Raw genomic sequence first — 17,937 nt, 5'->3', positions numbered from 1 at the left:
GAGAAATGTTCTCTCTTAGGAGCCTGTCCTACAAGACTCTGTGATCTTCTAACAGTTATAAGACATAGGATCTATAAGATTATTGGTAATTGGTTCCATAATGAGTTCAGAGATCTTAGACCATTAGCAATTCCCCAGAAAAATATAAGTGAGTAGTAATAAAACCAGCAAATATCATGTATTGTTCTTGTTAGATTTTGTCCCAAAGTGATGGAGAATAGAGCAATGGCCTATATAATGGACCATCTTTGTCTAGAGGCCACCTACATACACAAAGAATACTGGAGTGAGAAAACTAGGTTTGTAATTTCTATCAAGAAGAAAACTGACATAGAGATCAGTTGTCTAATATGAGCTTACAAGTTAAATGATACATATAAAAATCTGTGTAATATTAATTTATATATTCAACAGAAACATTTAAAAATATTATGTGAAACTAAATGGTAACAATTACCTGCTCAGCCAGTAATGAAGCTAAGCTTGAATATGCATCTGCAAACTCGGGACCATATTTAATGGAATCTTTCAGTAAGATGATAGCCTCTTCCTTTTTCTCCTGAGACCTATAGGTTATAAGAGGGTAAAAAAGAACACCTTTTAATAAAACTTTAAATCCTCTGATTAGACTTGAAAATCTCATTTCTTTTAGCAAAGATTAACGGATTCACTCTGATTTTACTGCAAATGAATTACATTAGACTTCCTCCAGGTGCTAATAAGTTTCTGTCTCTGAATTCTCAATGGAAAGAGATGTTAAGATATAAATGACACTGCAGGTTATTCACTGATTTCTCTACCTTCCATTTCTCGCTGTGTGCTCTTGAGAGTTTTATTTAAAAATGTACAAGTTTATTAAGCAGAAAGTTTGACCTTCAGAGGAGCAATTTGGGGCACATGACCTGGGTGGCATGGGAGCCAGTTTTCAACCATGTGGAGGATGGTTTGAACCCCTGCAGTACTAACTGCACCTCTGCAGGCTGGCTCCTAATGGGGTCTGAGCCACCTATCAGCAACAAGCCAGCCAAACTTCCCACATTCATCTTTGCTTTTCTATCAAGAGAGATACCTTTTACACATAATTTGTGAAATTAGAAGATACTGTGACTACTGGCTGGCAAAGAATGATCAGTTCTTTTATCCTCATATTTTTATTAAAAATCGGGCTGATGATCTTCATTTTAGTCTTCTCCTAGTGATTATATATATATATATTTTTTCCTGCGGTACGTGGGCCTCTCACACTGTCGTGGCCTCTCCCGTTGCGGAGCACAGGCTCCGGACGCGCAGGCTCAGTGGCCATGGCTCACGGGCCCAGCCGCTCCGCGGCATGTGGGATCTTCCCGGACCGGGGCACGAACCCGCGTCCCCTGCATCGGCAGGCGGACTCTCAACCACTGCGCCACCAGGGAAGCCCCCAGTGATTACATTTTTTATTTAAAGAGAACTCGAGGCTTCAAAGTTGTTACCACTATTTTGGGCGAAAGTTCTCTTTCCTGTTAGTGTCATGGGGAAACACTGTGTCATTAGCCTGATATCAGTATCCCTGAAGCCAAAAATGTACACTGGCAGTGATCAACTTTGCCATCAATACAATTCCACATACGCTGACCACTTGCTAAATGCTAGACATTGTAATTGCAGAAGAGGTGGAATGAAGAATAGAACCACTGGAACTACGGAGGGCACACAGCCTAAGGGTCCCCCAACTTTATGAGTTACCAATACTGAACTGTGTGCTTATGTTTTTACTACGTAGGGTCAACAATCATTTATTCAACAATGAATATGTACCAAATGCTCTGGTCAATTTTCACATAACATCATTAATTTAATTCTCACAGCAATCCCAGGCAGCAGGTATTACTGTCCTATTATACTCATTTTTCTAATGAGAAAAATTTGGATTCAGAAAAGTCAAGTGACTCATCATATTTCCATAACTAGTGTTCTGAGTCAGGATCTGGTGCTCTTCCATCACACTATACTTGCTTATTCTAACTACTTAGAAATCCACCTCCTATGAGCTTGATGCCCGAAGTGTGAACCATGGACCAGTAATCATCAACATCACCTAGGAGCTGGTTAGCAGTACAGAGTCTCAGGCCCCATCTGGACCTAAAGAATCAGACCCTGAATGTTAAAAAGATTCTCAGGTAATTTGTACTCACATTGAGATTTTAGTAGCACGGCTCCCTGAACTATCAAAGGCAGCTGAGAGTAGCTCCTGCTATATAGAACCCCTGTGTAGGGCTTCAGGCTCTGCAGGATGAAGATCTATAGGGTAAAACTAGTATTGACTCCATACGTTCGAGTTCCAATTACTAGAAGCAACATGTTACAAGACGATTTTACGTAGAAGACAGTCTCCTATCACAGACCTTGAAAAAAAGGTCATGTTTCCAGCAGAGGCATTGCATTCAATGTCTCTCTTGCATTCAATACACTATTCAATGTAGCAAACGTGAAAACATTTGTCATTGCGTTAGCTATTTCCCAGGGGAGGTGGCTGTCCACACTATCCTCTCCTTAATGGGGTATAGCTAACTCAAACTCTGGCTCCTCTCGATACATAGTCCTGCCCTTGATATCAAGGTGTAACACCTGTGTCGTTAAGTGGCTCATCTTTGGGATGTGGCTTTAAAGTTGTGCGGTTATAAGAAACTGGCATTATAGCTCTCTCAGTGCTGCTTTCTTGTCAATACATTCATTTAGTTGACATTCAGAGTGTCTGTAAAACTCTATGGAAGACCACTATGTTTACATATGCTTGCGTTTCTAAAATATACCTTGATGTAATTCTTTCATGGGCACATGTTTTTAAATGAAAACTGCTTTTTTTTTTTAACATCTTGTAATTGCTTTACAATGTTGTGCTAGTTTCTGCTGCATAACAAAGTGAATCAGCTATACATATACATATATCCCCATATCCCCTCTGTCTTGTGCCTCCCTCCCACCCTCCCTATCCCACCCCTCTAGGTCGTCACAAAGCACTAAGCTGATCTCCCTGTGCTATGCTGCTGCTTCCCACTAGCTATCTATTTTACATTTGGTAGTGTATATATGTCAATGCCACTCTCTCACTTCGTCCCAGCTTACCCTTCCCCCTCCCCATGTCCTCAAGTCCATTCTCTACATCTGCGTCTTTATTCCTGTCCTGCCCCTAGGTTCATAAGAACCTTTTTTTTTTTAGATTCCATATATATGTGTTAGCATACATATATAGTATTTGTTTTTCTCGTTCTGACTTACTTCACTCTGTATGACAGACTCTAGGTCCATCCACCTCACTACAAACAACTCAATTTCCTTTCTTTTTATGGCTGAGTAATATTCCATGGTATATATGTGCCACATCTTCTTTATCCATTCACCTGTCGACGGACACTTGGGTTGCTTCCATGACCTGGCTATTGTAAATAGTGCTGCAATGTACATTGTGGTACATGTCTCTTTTTGAATTATGGTTTTCTCAGGGTATATGCCCAGGAGTGGGATTGCTGTATCATATGGTAGTTCTATTTTTATGAAAACTTACTTTTAATCCTGGTAACTTAACTATTGGTTTCATGGTTAGAAGAAGTCTTCCTCCAAGGATTTCGTAAATCTTTATTAACATTAATTTGGAAATTTTCCCAAAATCCAAAGGAAGATATAGATTTAGGAAACTGAGTCTGAAAATTAAGCCCCTCAGGACATAATTTAGCTTGGATATTCTTTAAAATCAGCAGAGAAAAAGCCACAACAATTTGATAGCAAAGAGTTAATGATTTTCATTTGTTATGACTCACATCAGTTAGAATGACAGCTTAATCTTTCATATATAAACTCAGTGAGGTTAATTACCACTACTACAGTGAGTGAATCTAAATACTTGAGGTTGTCCATTCACATTCATGTGACATATTGGAAAAGTTAGCATCAAAGTTATGTACAGGGAACTCGAATTCTTTATGAAAAACTGTACCTCTATTAATCTCTTGAGAGACTGACTTGATATACTTTTTTTAAAAAATAAATTTATTTATTTTTGGCTGTGTTGGGTCTTCATTGCTGTGTGTGGGCTTTCTCTAATTGTGGCGAGCAGGGGCTACTCTTTGGTGTGGTGCATGGGCTCTAGGTGTGCGGGCTTCAGTAGCTGTAGGCACGCGGGCTCATTAGTTGTGGCTTGCAGGCTCTAGAGTGCAGCCTCAGTAGCTGTGGTGCATGGGCTTAGCTGCTCCGCAGCATGTGGGATCTTCCCGGACCAGGGCTGGAACCCGTGTCCCCTGCATTGGCAGGTGGATTCTTAACCACTGTGCCACCAGGTAAGTCCCTGACTGATATACTTTCAAAAAACATCTCATCATGTAATTTCACATGGTATGTAACTATTACGAGATGCAAAAACTGGGGCAGATGAGATTTTTCCTCTTAGCTCTGCACTCTTGGATGACTCTGCTTTTCCCTGGGAGCCTTTGAAAGTCATTAGAGCCCAATAGGGGTCAGGCACAAGCCAAGTTGACAGATATTTTAAAATGTTTTTTTAAGTAAGCCCAAGAAATGGATAAGTGGTAAATTTATTGTTGCTGTTTATGTTTCTGAAAGGAAGAGGAATAGCAGGGAAGGTATATATTTCTTCTGTGGTTTCTCTTTTGCTCACCCTTTGGTAGGAGTTTATGAAATTGGTGTGGTTTTGACACAATAACTTACAGCAAATAATCACCTAAATAGAACCTTCCTTGGCCATATAGTAATGGAATTACCACGTGAGAATTGAACTTCATTGCAACCTGTTTCTGAATTCAATAGCATCCTTTCATATCTGCATTATGGCCCATGTTTCTTTGCTAATTATCCCATATTCAAAAACAAGGGCAATATTCCTACAATTCTATTGGATTATTGCAGCCTAGAGTGCATCTTACTGAGTTGTGCTTGCTAACAGCTTAGTTCACACCCTGTTTCTAGTTCCCTCTTTCTCCTCCTTCTATTTACAGACAACTAAAAGATACATTTTGCTCTCAACACATTCCCTTATATAAAAATCTTCATTAATGCCCTACTGCTTACAGATAGACTCTTAGTTTAAAACCCTCTATAGTATGGTCCTGACCAATGTTCCAAACGTACCCAGTGGTGTGGACGAGTGGGTACTAGTCTAGCCAGATTCAGTCGCCTTTGGTATCTATTCTACAGAACCTAAGAGATCAGTACTCCACTGCTTCTCTGCCCTCACTGTAGGTTTAAAATCACTTGAGGTGCTTTTGTAAAGGCCTTAGTGTTCTGAGGTTGGGCCTTTTAATAGCTCTGGTGATCCCCTTATCAGAGCTCCTAACCATGCAACACAATCAAAAACCATATAGATGCTACCTTTCTTAAATTTTGATTTTCTTTTTGAGCCTCCATTAAGAAGAAAAGATAGGGGAATCGCTATTAAAAGCCTTGTTCTGGCCTCCAAGGGGGCAGCTGCCCTTTGTTCTTCAGCTCAACATTCTGAGCAGTAACTGGGCTTGAGCCCACTGGGCTTCTGCAAGGCCCTGGCACAGCACCTGAAGGGCTGCCCCAGTGCCTTCAGCGGGGGGGGGTGGGAGTCTATCGGTGAGGGCGCCACCCAGGTAGGTTTTTAAAGCTTCAGGTTTCACAGTAGTTGTCTGCTGAACATTTACTCTCTGCTAAAGACAGAGTTAAGTGATTCCTTTGCATTATTTAATTCCCATTAAGCATTATGAATTATGCAAAATTATCTCCATTATAAAGATTTAGAAAACAATACTAGCAACCACCACCCCAACAAAAATAAAAACCTGAGATTTGGAGAGCTCACACGATTTGCCCTGACCACACAGCTACTATACCACTAGGATTCGAACATGCAACTTCAACTTTCGTGTGTTCCATCACCAGGCCATGATTGGCCTTTCTGCATCCACTCTGTTAAATGTCATGTGCTCTGTCTGTGACCATTACTAAGTTGTAAGCTCTTTCATAGGCAGGACCCATATCTTATTAATCTTACTTCTTTTATCCCAGAGACTAGTCCAGTGATCTGCCCAAATAGAAATTCAATAATCGCTAAATTATTTTTTTAAAACCATGGTTTTAATATTTTCTTTATTCCTAGAGCTTCGTAAATCTCCTTAAATAAGCTTTCTTTTTAAATAACAGAGGAGAATGATATATTTCTCTATTTTATATTTCTGTTTCTACAGCTTTTTCAATATTGTAGAAGTGATCCTAGAAAAAGAGAAGCGTCCCAAGCCTTAGACTCATAAGAAAATTACAAGTATAGCTTCCATTTATTGAGCACTTCTTATTTAGCAGGCACTGTTAAGCAGCTTCTCCAGCTTAACTCTGAAGAGTAGCTAAAAGCACAGATTCAAAAGCCAGAATGACTGGGTTATGACTCCATCTCCACTATTTCCTAACTGTACTCCCTTAGGCAAACTGTCCGCCCTGCGTCTCTGGCACACAGTAGGTATTATATATTTTGGCTTTTAGTAGCTCATTTAATGTTTCTAAAATCACCCATTAAAACCTATATTCCCCCCCACCACTTTTATTTATTTATTTTTAATTAATTAATTAATTTGTTTTTTTTGGGCTGCGTTGGGTCTTCGTTGCTGTGCGCGGGCTTCCTCTAGTTGCCGCGAGCGCGGGCTACTCTTCATTGCTGTGCGTGGGCTTCTTACGCGGGCTACTCTTGCTGCGGGGCATGGACTCCAGTAGTTGCGGCTCGCGGGCTCTAGAGCGCGGGCTCAGTAGTGTGGTGCACGGGCTTAGCTGCTCTGCGGTATGTGGGATCTTCCTGGACCAGGGCTCGAACCTGTTTCCCCTGCATCGGCAGGCAGATTCTTAACCACTGCGCCACCAGGGAAGTCACCTCCCCCTCACACACACACTTTTAAAAATGTGGTGTTTTTGAAATTCCTTCTAAAGTAATATATCAGTACTTTCACATTTCAAATTATTCATGAGAAATTTAAGTTAGATGTTAGTGTGATTTTTCTTGTGTCTGGTCTTATACCATAATGGATTTTGGGTGTAAAAATCATCATTAAATACACAACTGAGGGCTTCCCTGGTGGCGCAGTGGTTGAGAGTCCGCCTGCCGATGCAGGGGACGCTGGTTCGTGCCCTGGTCCGGGGAGATCTCACATGCCGCGGAGCGGCTGTGCCCGTGAGCCATGGCCACTGAGCCTGCGCGTCAGGAGCCTGTGCTCCGCAACGGGAGAGGCCACAACAGTGAGAGGCCCACGTACCGCAAAAACAAACAAACAAAAAATACACAACTGAATAGCACTGCACTAAACGTAAAATAACCCAGTAATAAGCAGAGTCCAAACCCCTAAAAACCTCATTCTAAGGCAAATGTCAAGCTGAGGAGGCCTAAACGGCAGACTGATAGTTCAGAATCCACTCAGCTGCTATTAGAGCCACACAAAGGAGTAGGTCTTCATTTTGCAGGGGTGATGGCTAAAGGTGAATATTTAAGCAAGAAAGAATTAGGAGCAATTTTGAACCTCTTTTTCAGCCACGCCAGGAAAGCTTCTTAGAAAAGAAAGTTTTAAGCAGTTATTTCCATGTAAAAAGGAATAACAAGAGAGGCAGAAAATTTCAAATAGACTTTACAAAATTCTTAATAATGGGAATTACCTTTGTATTCTGACAGTACAGATCACCCCTGGGCCAGCATTAGACAGTATTAAAACTCCCTAATGCATTCTTTTGGCTCTATAACAGGCAGTTTAGTGAAATCCAAAGCCCATTGTCAATGTAAGCCCCCTCTATATAGGAATACTCTGTTGGCCGTTTAGACTGAATTGACAAGTCAATTCAAAAGGGGGAAAATATGAAAATAACATCTTTCTCTGAATTCACCAAGCACGTGATACAGGTAACCAAGTCCACAGGTTGTTTTTCTGAATTCCAGAGAAAAAGCTTGAAGTACGTAGCTCATAACAGGTGAATAAATTGACAAAATGAAGCCTCAGTACATCCCCCGTCCAATTAGGCACGGGCACACCTTTTGTCTGGAGTCACAGAAAGGAACACTCTGAGATCCTCTGGAAACTCATGTCACACTCAGGACACTGAGGTCTGTCTGAGCTTCTGTGAAGGATTCAGCAGACACTGATGGAACTATTAGAGATCCCTGGGTAGATGGGAGAAGCAGGGAGGAGTGAAGCGCTCCTGGGTTAGGAAATATTTATTGCCTCTCTGCACCCTGAATGTCTTCATCTGCCAAAGAAAGTCACCAGCCGATGATCGACAATCCTCCATGACCTAAAGTATTCTATCTTCACTTTTTCCTTAGATCAACTGTTCTCAAATTTTAGTGCTTAAGAATCATTCAGTGTTTGATAAAATGAAGGATCCCAGGCTTCATAAGATTCAGTAGGTCTGAGGCAGGGCCAAGGAATCATTATTCTTAAAAATCTTAAAAAGCCCCTCAGGTGATTCTGGTGAGGGTGGTCTTCAGCCTCTGCTTTAGAAACTCTGCCCTGGTTACCATGTGGGGTCTGCCTGATCAGTTGTTCCTTGATATAAGACTAAAATGTAACAGGATGAGGAAAGGTAAAAGGAGAAAGAAGACTTTCTGGAACAATCGGAGCCAAAGAGAAGGGTCACAGTGGCTGGTTGATTTGCCCGGATGGGCGATACTTCTGGACGCCAGGTGATGTGGGGAGGCTGCAGTGGAGGTGCCTGGAGGGTGACGCTGCAATTGGAAGAGGCAGTTTTCTCTCTCGTAGAAGCTCTGTGGTGAATGCCCGCTTTTGTGCATCCAAGTCTTAGTGCTGGTGTTAGCCATATAGGCATCAACAGAAGTAAAAATCTCCTAATATTCTGCAAGCAAAACTCTGCTCCCTTAAGTCTCCCCCAGGAATTTCCAAAAGGCTAAACTTCCTGAGAAGGGGTCCCTGGGACCAATAACATCTTCCTCATTGAATTCGTAAGAGAAGCATTAAGTAGAAATTAGATCTTGTTCATAATATGCAAATTTCGGCATTCAACATTTGTAGTTTCCCAGGGAATTTTCCCTTTGGTTATACAGCAGTGGGGCTGTTTTTCTTGTGTGTTAAGTAACAACATTTGCCTCATCTCACTTTCCTGGCTCGGTCTCACTGACAGATAGTTAGAAAAAGCAAATTTTCTAAAAGCAATTTTTAGAAAATTCAGCACATTTTCTTTTAGTAATTAAGGACCTGTTAAGTTTGTCAATTTAGAAAACTTTTTGGATTCCTGTATACAATCTCATGACACATCATTTAAACTGAAAGCAGATGCTTGCTTTGAAAGAGTATTGACATTTTGGGTGAATCTGGGAAATGCAATAACAGAAATAAATGGATTTGGCAATCCCCTTGGCAGTAGTAAAATTTCCTATTAACCAGTGTGAACTTGGAATGCCGGGCAGTCTCTTAACTACCATTCCTTTGTTGGGGTGTTTTGTTGTTGTTGGATTCAGAAATAATGTCTCTCACAAAGGGAAAAGACTTTGATTTGGGGTGGGGAAGGGGGTGCTGATAGACTCTACCAGCTCCTCTGAAAAAACTGAATTGTGAAAGTCAAATTTTGAATGTCTGACTAAGGCTATCTTTTCAGAGCACATGTTTTTCTGTGGCTCTACTGTCTTTCCTAGTAGAAGGAAAAGAAGAAAATTGGATCCTACGCTGAGTAGCCTCTTTTATGTTCTAGTTTACTGGGCGATGCAATGGAAACCTAGTTTACAGGCCCTTGCCCTAGTGTTTCTGCTTGATTCTTTATGGAAGCCACATAGGAGAACTGTCTGGAGGACAGGTTCATGTTATGTGCTGGTGAAGACCGCAAAGCCACACTCACTATAGTTAGAATTATGAGTAGATTCCCTGCAATCCCCCCTCCCTCTCGCAGTGGGTTTGCAGGGCGAGTCAGGTCACTCATCGGAGAACAATGGGAGGCAGTCGGGTGTGCCCTGTGTGGGGTGCCTGGCCTTTAACACCTCTCTCCCCAGCTGAAAGCTGAGGAAGGGAACGATGGACAATTCTGACGCTGTCTCGTCACACAGCTGCAGGCACGGAGACAGAGCTCACACAAAGACCTCACACAGGGGCTGGCATGGAGTAGGTCCTGAGGAAAGTTTCTTCCTGAGTCCCCTCCTCGCTTACTTCTTTGGTACTTGAGATCTTCATCTGCTCGGTGAGGTCCCTGCCCTGGACCCCGGCAGCAGAACGCCTGCCCCCCGATGACCTTGCTCCTGCACCACGTGTGCATGGAGGTGGGCTGGGAGGGGTGGGAGGACGAGTCCCAAGCCAGCAACTCTTCAAAGCACACAAAATATTTATGCCAAGCTTTTCCGTGATTTGAAGGAAAGCGTAGAAACCACGTCCCCAGGTTGGAACCTGGCAGTGAAGCCAGCTGAGACTAGCCTGGTTTAGCCAGGATTCACCTACCCCGTAGATAAAGAGTCATTTTGATGATGCAGTGGAATGCACGTCCCTGGCTTTGGCTCAGGCGGGTTGCTGTCTAAATCCCAGCTCTGCCCTCACCAGCTGTATGACTTGGGTTAGATGTTCCACCTCCATGAGCCTCAGTGGCCGAATCTGTGAAAGGTGCACATTAATCCCTCCAGGCTCCTGTAATTGTGGGATAGACACGCAAGGGCATCGTGCTTAGCAGAGCATCGTGCGCGTGGGGTGATGCAGTCCCTGGCAGCTCCCTGGGCTCCTTCCCCTCTCCAGCTGGAGTTTCATCTGGATTTTCTACCTGAAGCCTCACTGATTTCTCAGCAAAGGCAGGATGCTGCTCCAAGGTAATATTGCCTCTGCAAAGAAAAGGGACTTCCAAATTCCTTTCTGATCTTCCATTTACATTTCAGTAAAGAGATTAGAACCTTGGAGTCATGGTTAAAACCATAGATTCCTGCAGCTAGACAGCTTTACAGAATCCCCTGGTCCCGTCTCTTATTTTGAAGAGAAGGAAACTGAGTCTCAAGGAGGTTGAATATTGCCTGAAACTGTTCAACAGCAGGAAAAGAAAATGTGTTGCCTCCTTCTGATGTATTATTAACTTTATACTAAGAAGATGAGCTTCAAATTGAAGTGAGGAATTATACCCCTGGACTAGTAATAATTAATAATAACTAAGGCTTATTTCATCTTTATTGGGGGCTAGGAACTACGTTAAGTACTTACACGCATTCTCCTGTTTAGGACTCATGGAGGACCTGGTTACTAGTACTATTTTTACTTTATAAGTGAGGGATTGGAGCCATTGCAAGATCCAGTTGTTCTCCCAAGGTCACACACTGCTATGTGGTAGAGCTGAGATCCAAGCTCACTAAGCTCCACGACTCCTGTTCCTGAGGACAGCATGGGGAGACAGTCAGCGCGGCCGCGGGATGTAACCGAATGGCTGGCTCTAGAGGTCCCACTTCACAGCTCGTGTCACATGACCTCCCTCACCGTCCCCGGAGCTGTAACAGGGGAGTGAAGGTGCCTGCCCTCCACAAACACTCAGTGGGCAGGTTCATGAGACGTGAGGAGGTGCTTTGTAATTTGTCATTCAAGTGTTACTGTCCTTTTCACTTGGAGGAGGAGAGGTGGCAGAAAGGTTGAGGGCAGTCAGCCCTGCAGTGGTGGCACCGAAGGAAAGCACCAGGGTGGGCCCTGTACGACGGAGGGAGGTTGGCAGAATTAGTAAGGAGTCAGCAAGAAGGGAGGGAGCCTTAAAGCCTCCTTCACCTCCCCAAGGTGCTTCCTGGGACAGACCCCCGCAGGCCACAGGCAAGCGTGAGTCGGAGTGGACACAGACAACATGCATATTTCTCTTTCTGTCCTTGGTATTTCTCCTCCTGGTCTACACAGAGCATTTTTAGATTTGAAAGTTTTTTGAGGCTCTCTAACAACTTACATTCTGAATTTAGCCTGTGTCAGGGCAAAGTTGATCTCCTACTGGGTTTGTGATTAAAAAGTTGATATGCCTGGTTCTCTAAAGTAAGACAATGTATGCAAGAAGAAATTTCCAGTGAATACATGCATTTCTAGTATTCTTTTAATTGATTTGTACCTTCTTTAAGCTATGAGTCAAGAGTTGTTCCAAGTCATTCCCCAGCACAGGAGCTTAAGGGCACTAGATTGCAAATGAGGCCAGGAAAGATTATGAGAGTTAAAGGGGTGGGAAAATGATTTTCCGGACAGGAAAGACCACTGAAAACTCCTATACTTGACAAAGCAGTCTGGTCTGTTTAATTATCCTCTGTCAGAAATATTTATGCAAGGAAAGAAAATGATGACCTTCCAATGCCTTCAAGAGCGTAAAATTAAAGCTTGCTCTCCCTGACAGTACTTCCTGTGCAGAACTGTCTTCTGGCCTCAGGAGTGTTTATTGCAGCCATCACAGCAAAAGCAAGGATTGAGAAAAGGGACCCTTCCTCCTTCCTTGCAAACCACACTATGGATTTAAAACAACTCACTCATGCTCAAATCATTGGTAAACACAGCATGACTGAGAAGAGTTTTGGTGGGGGAGAGTTACTTACAAAAATATTTTAATAATTAGCAATCTGTTTAGATACAAATAACTCCCAAATCTTGAGGAAGTAGGTAAACGTTCTCATCATTCCCTAGATAATTCAGTTTTGTACAGACATGGAATATAAGATGATGAAATGCAAATGAAACAATATTTTGGGTGAACTAGAAGAGCTGTTACTTTAAAACCTCTGTAATATACTCTCAAATGTAGTTTGCATGTTTCTATTTCTCAAACAGTGATCAGGGGTCAGTTTGGCTGGGTGTCTGGGTTTATACATTGTGGGGAGCAGCAGAAAATAAGGAAGAAAGTGGCAGGATTACGGGAAGTCCTGAATGTTCATACGTTTGGACTGTATGTGTGTATGTGATGGAGAATCAATGACATTTAGAGGGAGGGAGGAAGAAGAGTAGATATTGGAAATGGAAAAGAAACAATGTGTTATAATACAAAAATGAAATAAAGAGCTTCAAAAACAGTGGGAGGTCAACAGGATCCTATTCTTCACTTCAGAGAAATCATGGGGAGTGAGAGCCCAGAGAACCTTTGGAATTCACAGCTGATGTTTAGAGAGCAGCTCCACCGGAGGCTGAATGAACAGGTGGGGGGAAAGGAGAAGCACCAAGTGGCAACCGTTCTTCTCACCAATTTGATCAGAGAAAGGAAGGAGTGAGGAGAACCACTTGAGGGAGTAGCTGAACGGAGACGTTCCCCAGGGGAATGTGGGGCATGTGGAAGTTTGTGCAATGGGAAGAATCTGAAGACCTAAGAGAATGCCCATGATAATGGACAGGGAAAGGTAGAGAAAGAGAATCAAGAACACATGTGGATTTTACACTAATGACTAATGGCTAAAATAAAAGAGACTGATGACACCAGATGTTAGTGAGGATGCTAAGCAAGTAGATCTCCCACCAGTGTTGATGGAGTGAAAAGCGGTACAGTTACTTTGGAGAACTGTTTATTTGGCAGGTTCTTAAAACATTAAAGATACATCTACCCACAATTCTATTCCTAGGTATTTATCCCAGAATACTAAACATACAAACCTATAGACAAACCAAGTATCTACCCACAGGAAAATGGATAAACAAATTACAGCATATTTACACAATGAAATACTACTCGTCAGTTAAAAAAAAACATGTAACATGCAACAACATGGGTAAGACTCAAAAAAATCATGCTACAGAAAATATCCAGATGCCAAAAAAGTATATATGTAATGTTCACCTTTAAATGAAGTTCTATGACAAGCTAAAACTAGCTTCTGGTGAAAAAATTTGAACAATGATTGCCTCAGGGGAGGGAGAAATTTACTGGAAAGAGGCATGAGGGGTCTTTCTGGGGTGAAATGTTCTCTATGTTATTTTGGGGGTAATTACAACAGTATATAAAATTGCCAAAACTCAGTGTACCAAATACTAAAGATTGTGCACTTTTGCATTTAATTATGCCTCAGTTTTAAAAAAACCACATAACCGGGCTTCCCTGGTGGCGCAGTGGTTGAGAGTCCGCCTGCCGATGCAGGGGACATGGTTTCGTGCCCCGGTCCGGGAAGATCCCACATGCCGCGGAGTGGCTGGGCCTGTGAGCCATGGCCGCTGAACCTGCACGTCCGGAGCCTGTGCTCCGCAACGGGAGAGGCCGCAACAGTGAGAGGCCTGCGTACTACAAAAAACAAAAAAAACAAAAAAGCAAAAAACCCCCCACATAACCACAGGTGTGAACACTAGGCTTATTAGGGAGGCAAGACAACCCTTCCTCCCTTGGAAGAACAAAAGAAGAGGACATCTAGGAATATGTAAGAAATGAGGTAGGAAGAAGGGAAGCTGCAAAAATTAACCTTAAATGACTTGAATATTCTTAGTAAAAGTAAAGGATTATGTCATCTCCTGGGTGTGTGCATAGGCACTGAGGAGGGGAACAAAGGATACTTATATTAGGAAAACAGAAAATATTTGGGAGGTATTATAAGACCGTAAGGGATGAATTTCTAATAGCTCTAACTCCTGATCCTGCTTTTCCCCCACAATGCTGCCTTCAGAGTTTTGTAAGGGCCCCATCAGACTCAGATGTATGTTTTTACCTCCAACACTTGAGTGACTGGATGAGGGTCTAGGACACACATACAGAGACACCGCATCTTGGAGCGGGGGCAGTGCAGTGAAAGATAATGTTAGATTACATATAAAAATAAAATTAGTTATTACAGTGGTCTTCAGTCTCTCAAAGCTTGACACTACCTAACAAATCTTGTCCTTGAGTATTTATTTAATTGGGGGAGGGAGTGATTAGGGAAAAAGGCTTAAAGTGGTTCCCGGGGTGGGGAGAGGAGTGATAATGAGAAAAAGTTGAGAACTATTGGTCTGCCTACAAAATGCAGGCAATGGGGGCGGGTACCTTGAGTTGGAGGCACCGTTGAGCAAGTAAATGATGGTCAAGGTGTGAGTCTAAGCTGATGTCACATACATTAATGAAATAGATCAGATAACTGAGAGATGGGATTACACATTATACACATAAAAATCAGAACAGAGGTTCTAACAATAGTAAAGAGCAGGGCCACTAGGAATGAGGGAGTAAGAGGGAAATAACATTTGTCCCAGAAGGGAGTCATGTCAATGTCAAGGTCTTAAAGGGAGAGACAATGTGAGCACAGAGAGAGCTTGGAGGTGGCAGGTTGTTATCCCACGACCCCTTCCAAGGGTCAGAAGGAGTGACAGAGAGGGGAAGGGAAGGGTGGGAAGAGGTTAACAAGTGAAGGGCAAAGAGGAACCTTTCAGAATTCAGGCACTAGAGAATGAAAAGGTGTGCCTAATTAAAAAGCCCATGGCATGGCCATGTCGGTGAATGGTCAAGGTAGAGCAGAAGTGGCAGGCCCTGGAGGGAAGGCAGCAGAGGAGCTGGGTGATGGAGGCAACCGAATTCACTAAAGGTTGCAGAGTCCCTGAGGACAACAGGAGAATGTACAAGGCTATGACATGGCCCTGATGAGGATGGAGATGGTGGCAACGAGCTGCTGGACTGGGCTTCAAAAGAGCTGGAGAAGAAGACCTGGAGAGAGACAGGTGTGAACTACATAAAGACCCCCGAGGAGAAATTGCAATGGAGTTAAGACTACAGATAAATAAGACTGGAGGTAACCTGGATGTTGACAGGTCACCATGGGATTGGGGGTGGGAGAAGGATTTTATTCCAAGAGGAGGATGCAGAAGTTGCCCACCCAAAGTTGACATCCTAATGTGGTGAGAAGGACCTCAAAAAGTTGTTCTTTATCCAGTGGGCTGGCATTTTGGATTCTCTGGGGTTTCAGGTAAAAGGTAGAGAAAGGGGAGAACTGCTATCTTGAGTGTATAAACTTCCTTTTTATGAAATAAAAGGCAGTGTGGCTAATGCCAAAGCTATAAGGAAATTTATCCCAAACATTGAAATTTATTTCAGAGCTAATGGTTACCCTTTTTTCCACATCCTTTTATTCTTTAGAAATTCAATTTTCTAAAGGATTCGCCTAAAGAAAATAAAATGTATATTGTTATCAAACTCATCTGCTAAATAGCTCAATTTTGGAAATTCTATTTCATTTTCTTCTGACTTTTGATTATAAGATTTATTGTAACACCCATATAACACCCATATCCTATTATGTGAATAGAAGGTAATTTTGGCAATGGGAGGGACAATACAATTCTTTAAAATGAAAATATGCTGTTTCAGTAGCAAATACCAGACACTGTTTTACCCAAGCAGTCACAGAAGCATTTTCCCATGCCCTGAATTAAAGTATTCTATTATGTTCTCTTGAGCCATCAGGGATTTCTGCTCTTTCATCCATAAAAACTGTATGCTAATCTTGCCTATTTTCTTTTACATTTTAGGTTCCAAGCAAAGCCAACAATAATTAATATAAACTAAGAATGCTGGCATGGAAAGCTGTTTGTTATCAATCTGTCACACTGTAAACGTGCTGTACAGAATCATAACAGATTACCTTCAAAGTCCAGGGAAATGGTCATGAAAGAGGTCAAATATATTTGGATAAGAGTCAGTGACATGCACTGCTGTGAACAGGTCTAAAGCTGTCTGTCATATAACTCCAAGAATTCAAATGGAATTTGTCCTCAGTGCTCTAAGGTTTCTGGGATGCTCTGACAGAATCACATCTTATTTAGAGTTTCTGGTCTGGACAAAAATTCATTTCTCTCAAAGTCAAGGTCATTAATAAAGGTCTGTGCTGTCCAATATAGCAGCCGCTAACCACATGTGGCTATTGAACACTTGAAATACGACTAGTCTCAGGTATGCTGTATGTGTAAAACATACACTGGATTTCAAATATTAATTGTAAAAAAGAATGTACACTATCCCATTAATATTTTTACATGTTCAATTTAAAAATTAATTTTCATATTAATTATGTTAAAATGATAATATTTTGAATATACTGAGGTTAAATAAAATACATTATTAATATTAATTTCACCTTTTTATGTTTTAAAATATGGCTACCTGAAAAATTTAAATGATAGATTCTGGCTGTCATTGTATTTCTGTTGGGCAGGGCTGCTCTGGGCTGTATCTCAGTTTTGAGATGAGCCACAAGGAGGCAGTAGAGTGCGGTGATTAAGGGCAAGGGTACTTGGACAGAAAGTTTGAGGTTCAATTCCCACAAACTCTATTTCCTCACTAAGGGACCTTGGCACCTAACTTACCTTCTCCAAATTTTAGTTTCTCATTTATAAAAGAGGAAAAGTGATAGTGTCCTCCACTCGGATGATCAAATCTAAACTCATATCTAAGGAGATCACCTGGGTTCTTAGAAGGAACATGAAGTTCTAGGTTACAAAAAAGAACACAATTTTTAAAAGTTAGCTGCCTAACGAGAAATAGATAGGGTATAAAACTTAAATAGTAAAACGGATCAAATAAAAACATATTTAAAATATTCTTATCCTCTTTATGCCTTTGACCCATTGCCAGTTAGAGCAGAAAGGAAAGCAGATCCGACGTGGAGTAAACGTGGATTAGTTCTGCTGTTTTCTGGGTCACCTCTCTCTGCTACTAAAGGACATAATGGAAACAAACCTTACTGTTTCCTGATTAAAAAAACAGGAAGTTCCTTCCTCCCTAAAGGAAATCACATGCCATTTAATAGCTAAATATTAAGTAATTTTTGGATTGGAGAGTTATTTGGGCAGCATGGGTATTGGAAAGTGAATAGGACAGGGCAGGCAATCAATCCTGGGTCAGCAGAGCTTGGGCCAAGGTCACGTGAAATCTCTAAACCTTGGTTTCTTCATCTGTAAAATGGAGATGAGGATGAGAATGCCTCTCACAGTAGTTTTAAAGATTAAATTATGGATATAAAACCCACTTGTCTGTAAACTGGAAAATATTACATAAATATTAGCTACTATCATGATTTTATTCTACTGGATTCTA

The 17,937-nt window shown here is 41.8% G+C and overlaps 1 protein-coding gene across 4 annotated transcripts in view; it reads right to left on the bottom strand.

The window, feature by feature from the left end:
- TMTC1 (transmembrane O-mannosyltransferase targeting cadherins 1) overlaps nucleotides 1-17,937 on the bottom strand; it is a 263,380-nt gene that overhangs the window by 33,742 nt on the left and 211,701 nt on the right. For all 4 annotated transcript variants that reach the window (XM_030830461.2, XM_060306111.1, XM_060306112.1 and 1 more), the window contains one exon: nucleotides 458-566. In XM_030830461.2, coding sequence (XP_030686321.1) covers nucleotides 458-566 — 109 coding nt within the window. The remainder of the gene's footprint in view (nucleotides 1-457; nucleotides 567-17,937) is intronic.

Source organism: Globicephala melas, chromosome 10, assembly GCF_963455315.2.
Source record: "Globicephala melas chromosome 10, mGloMel1.2, whole genome shotgun sequence".
NCBI classification, from domain to species: Eukaryota; Metazoa; Chordata; class Mammalia; order Artiodactyla; family Delphinidae; genus Globicephala; species Globicephala melas.
Note: the sequence above shows the minus strand (reverse complement) of the source record. Positions and strands in the feature narration are given on the sequence as shown.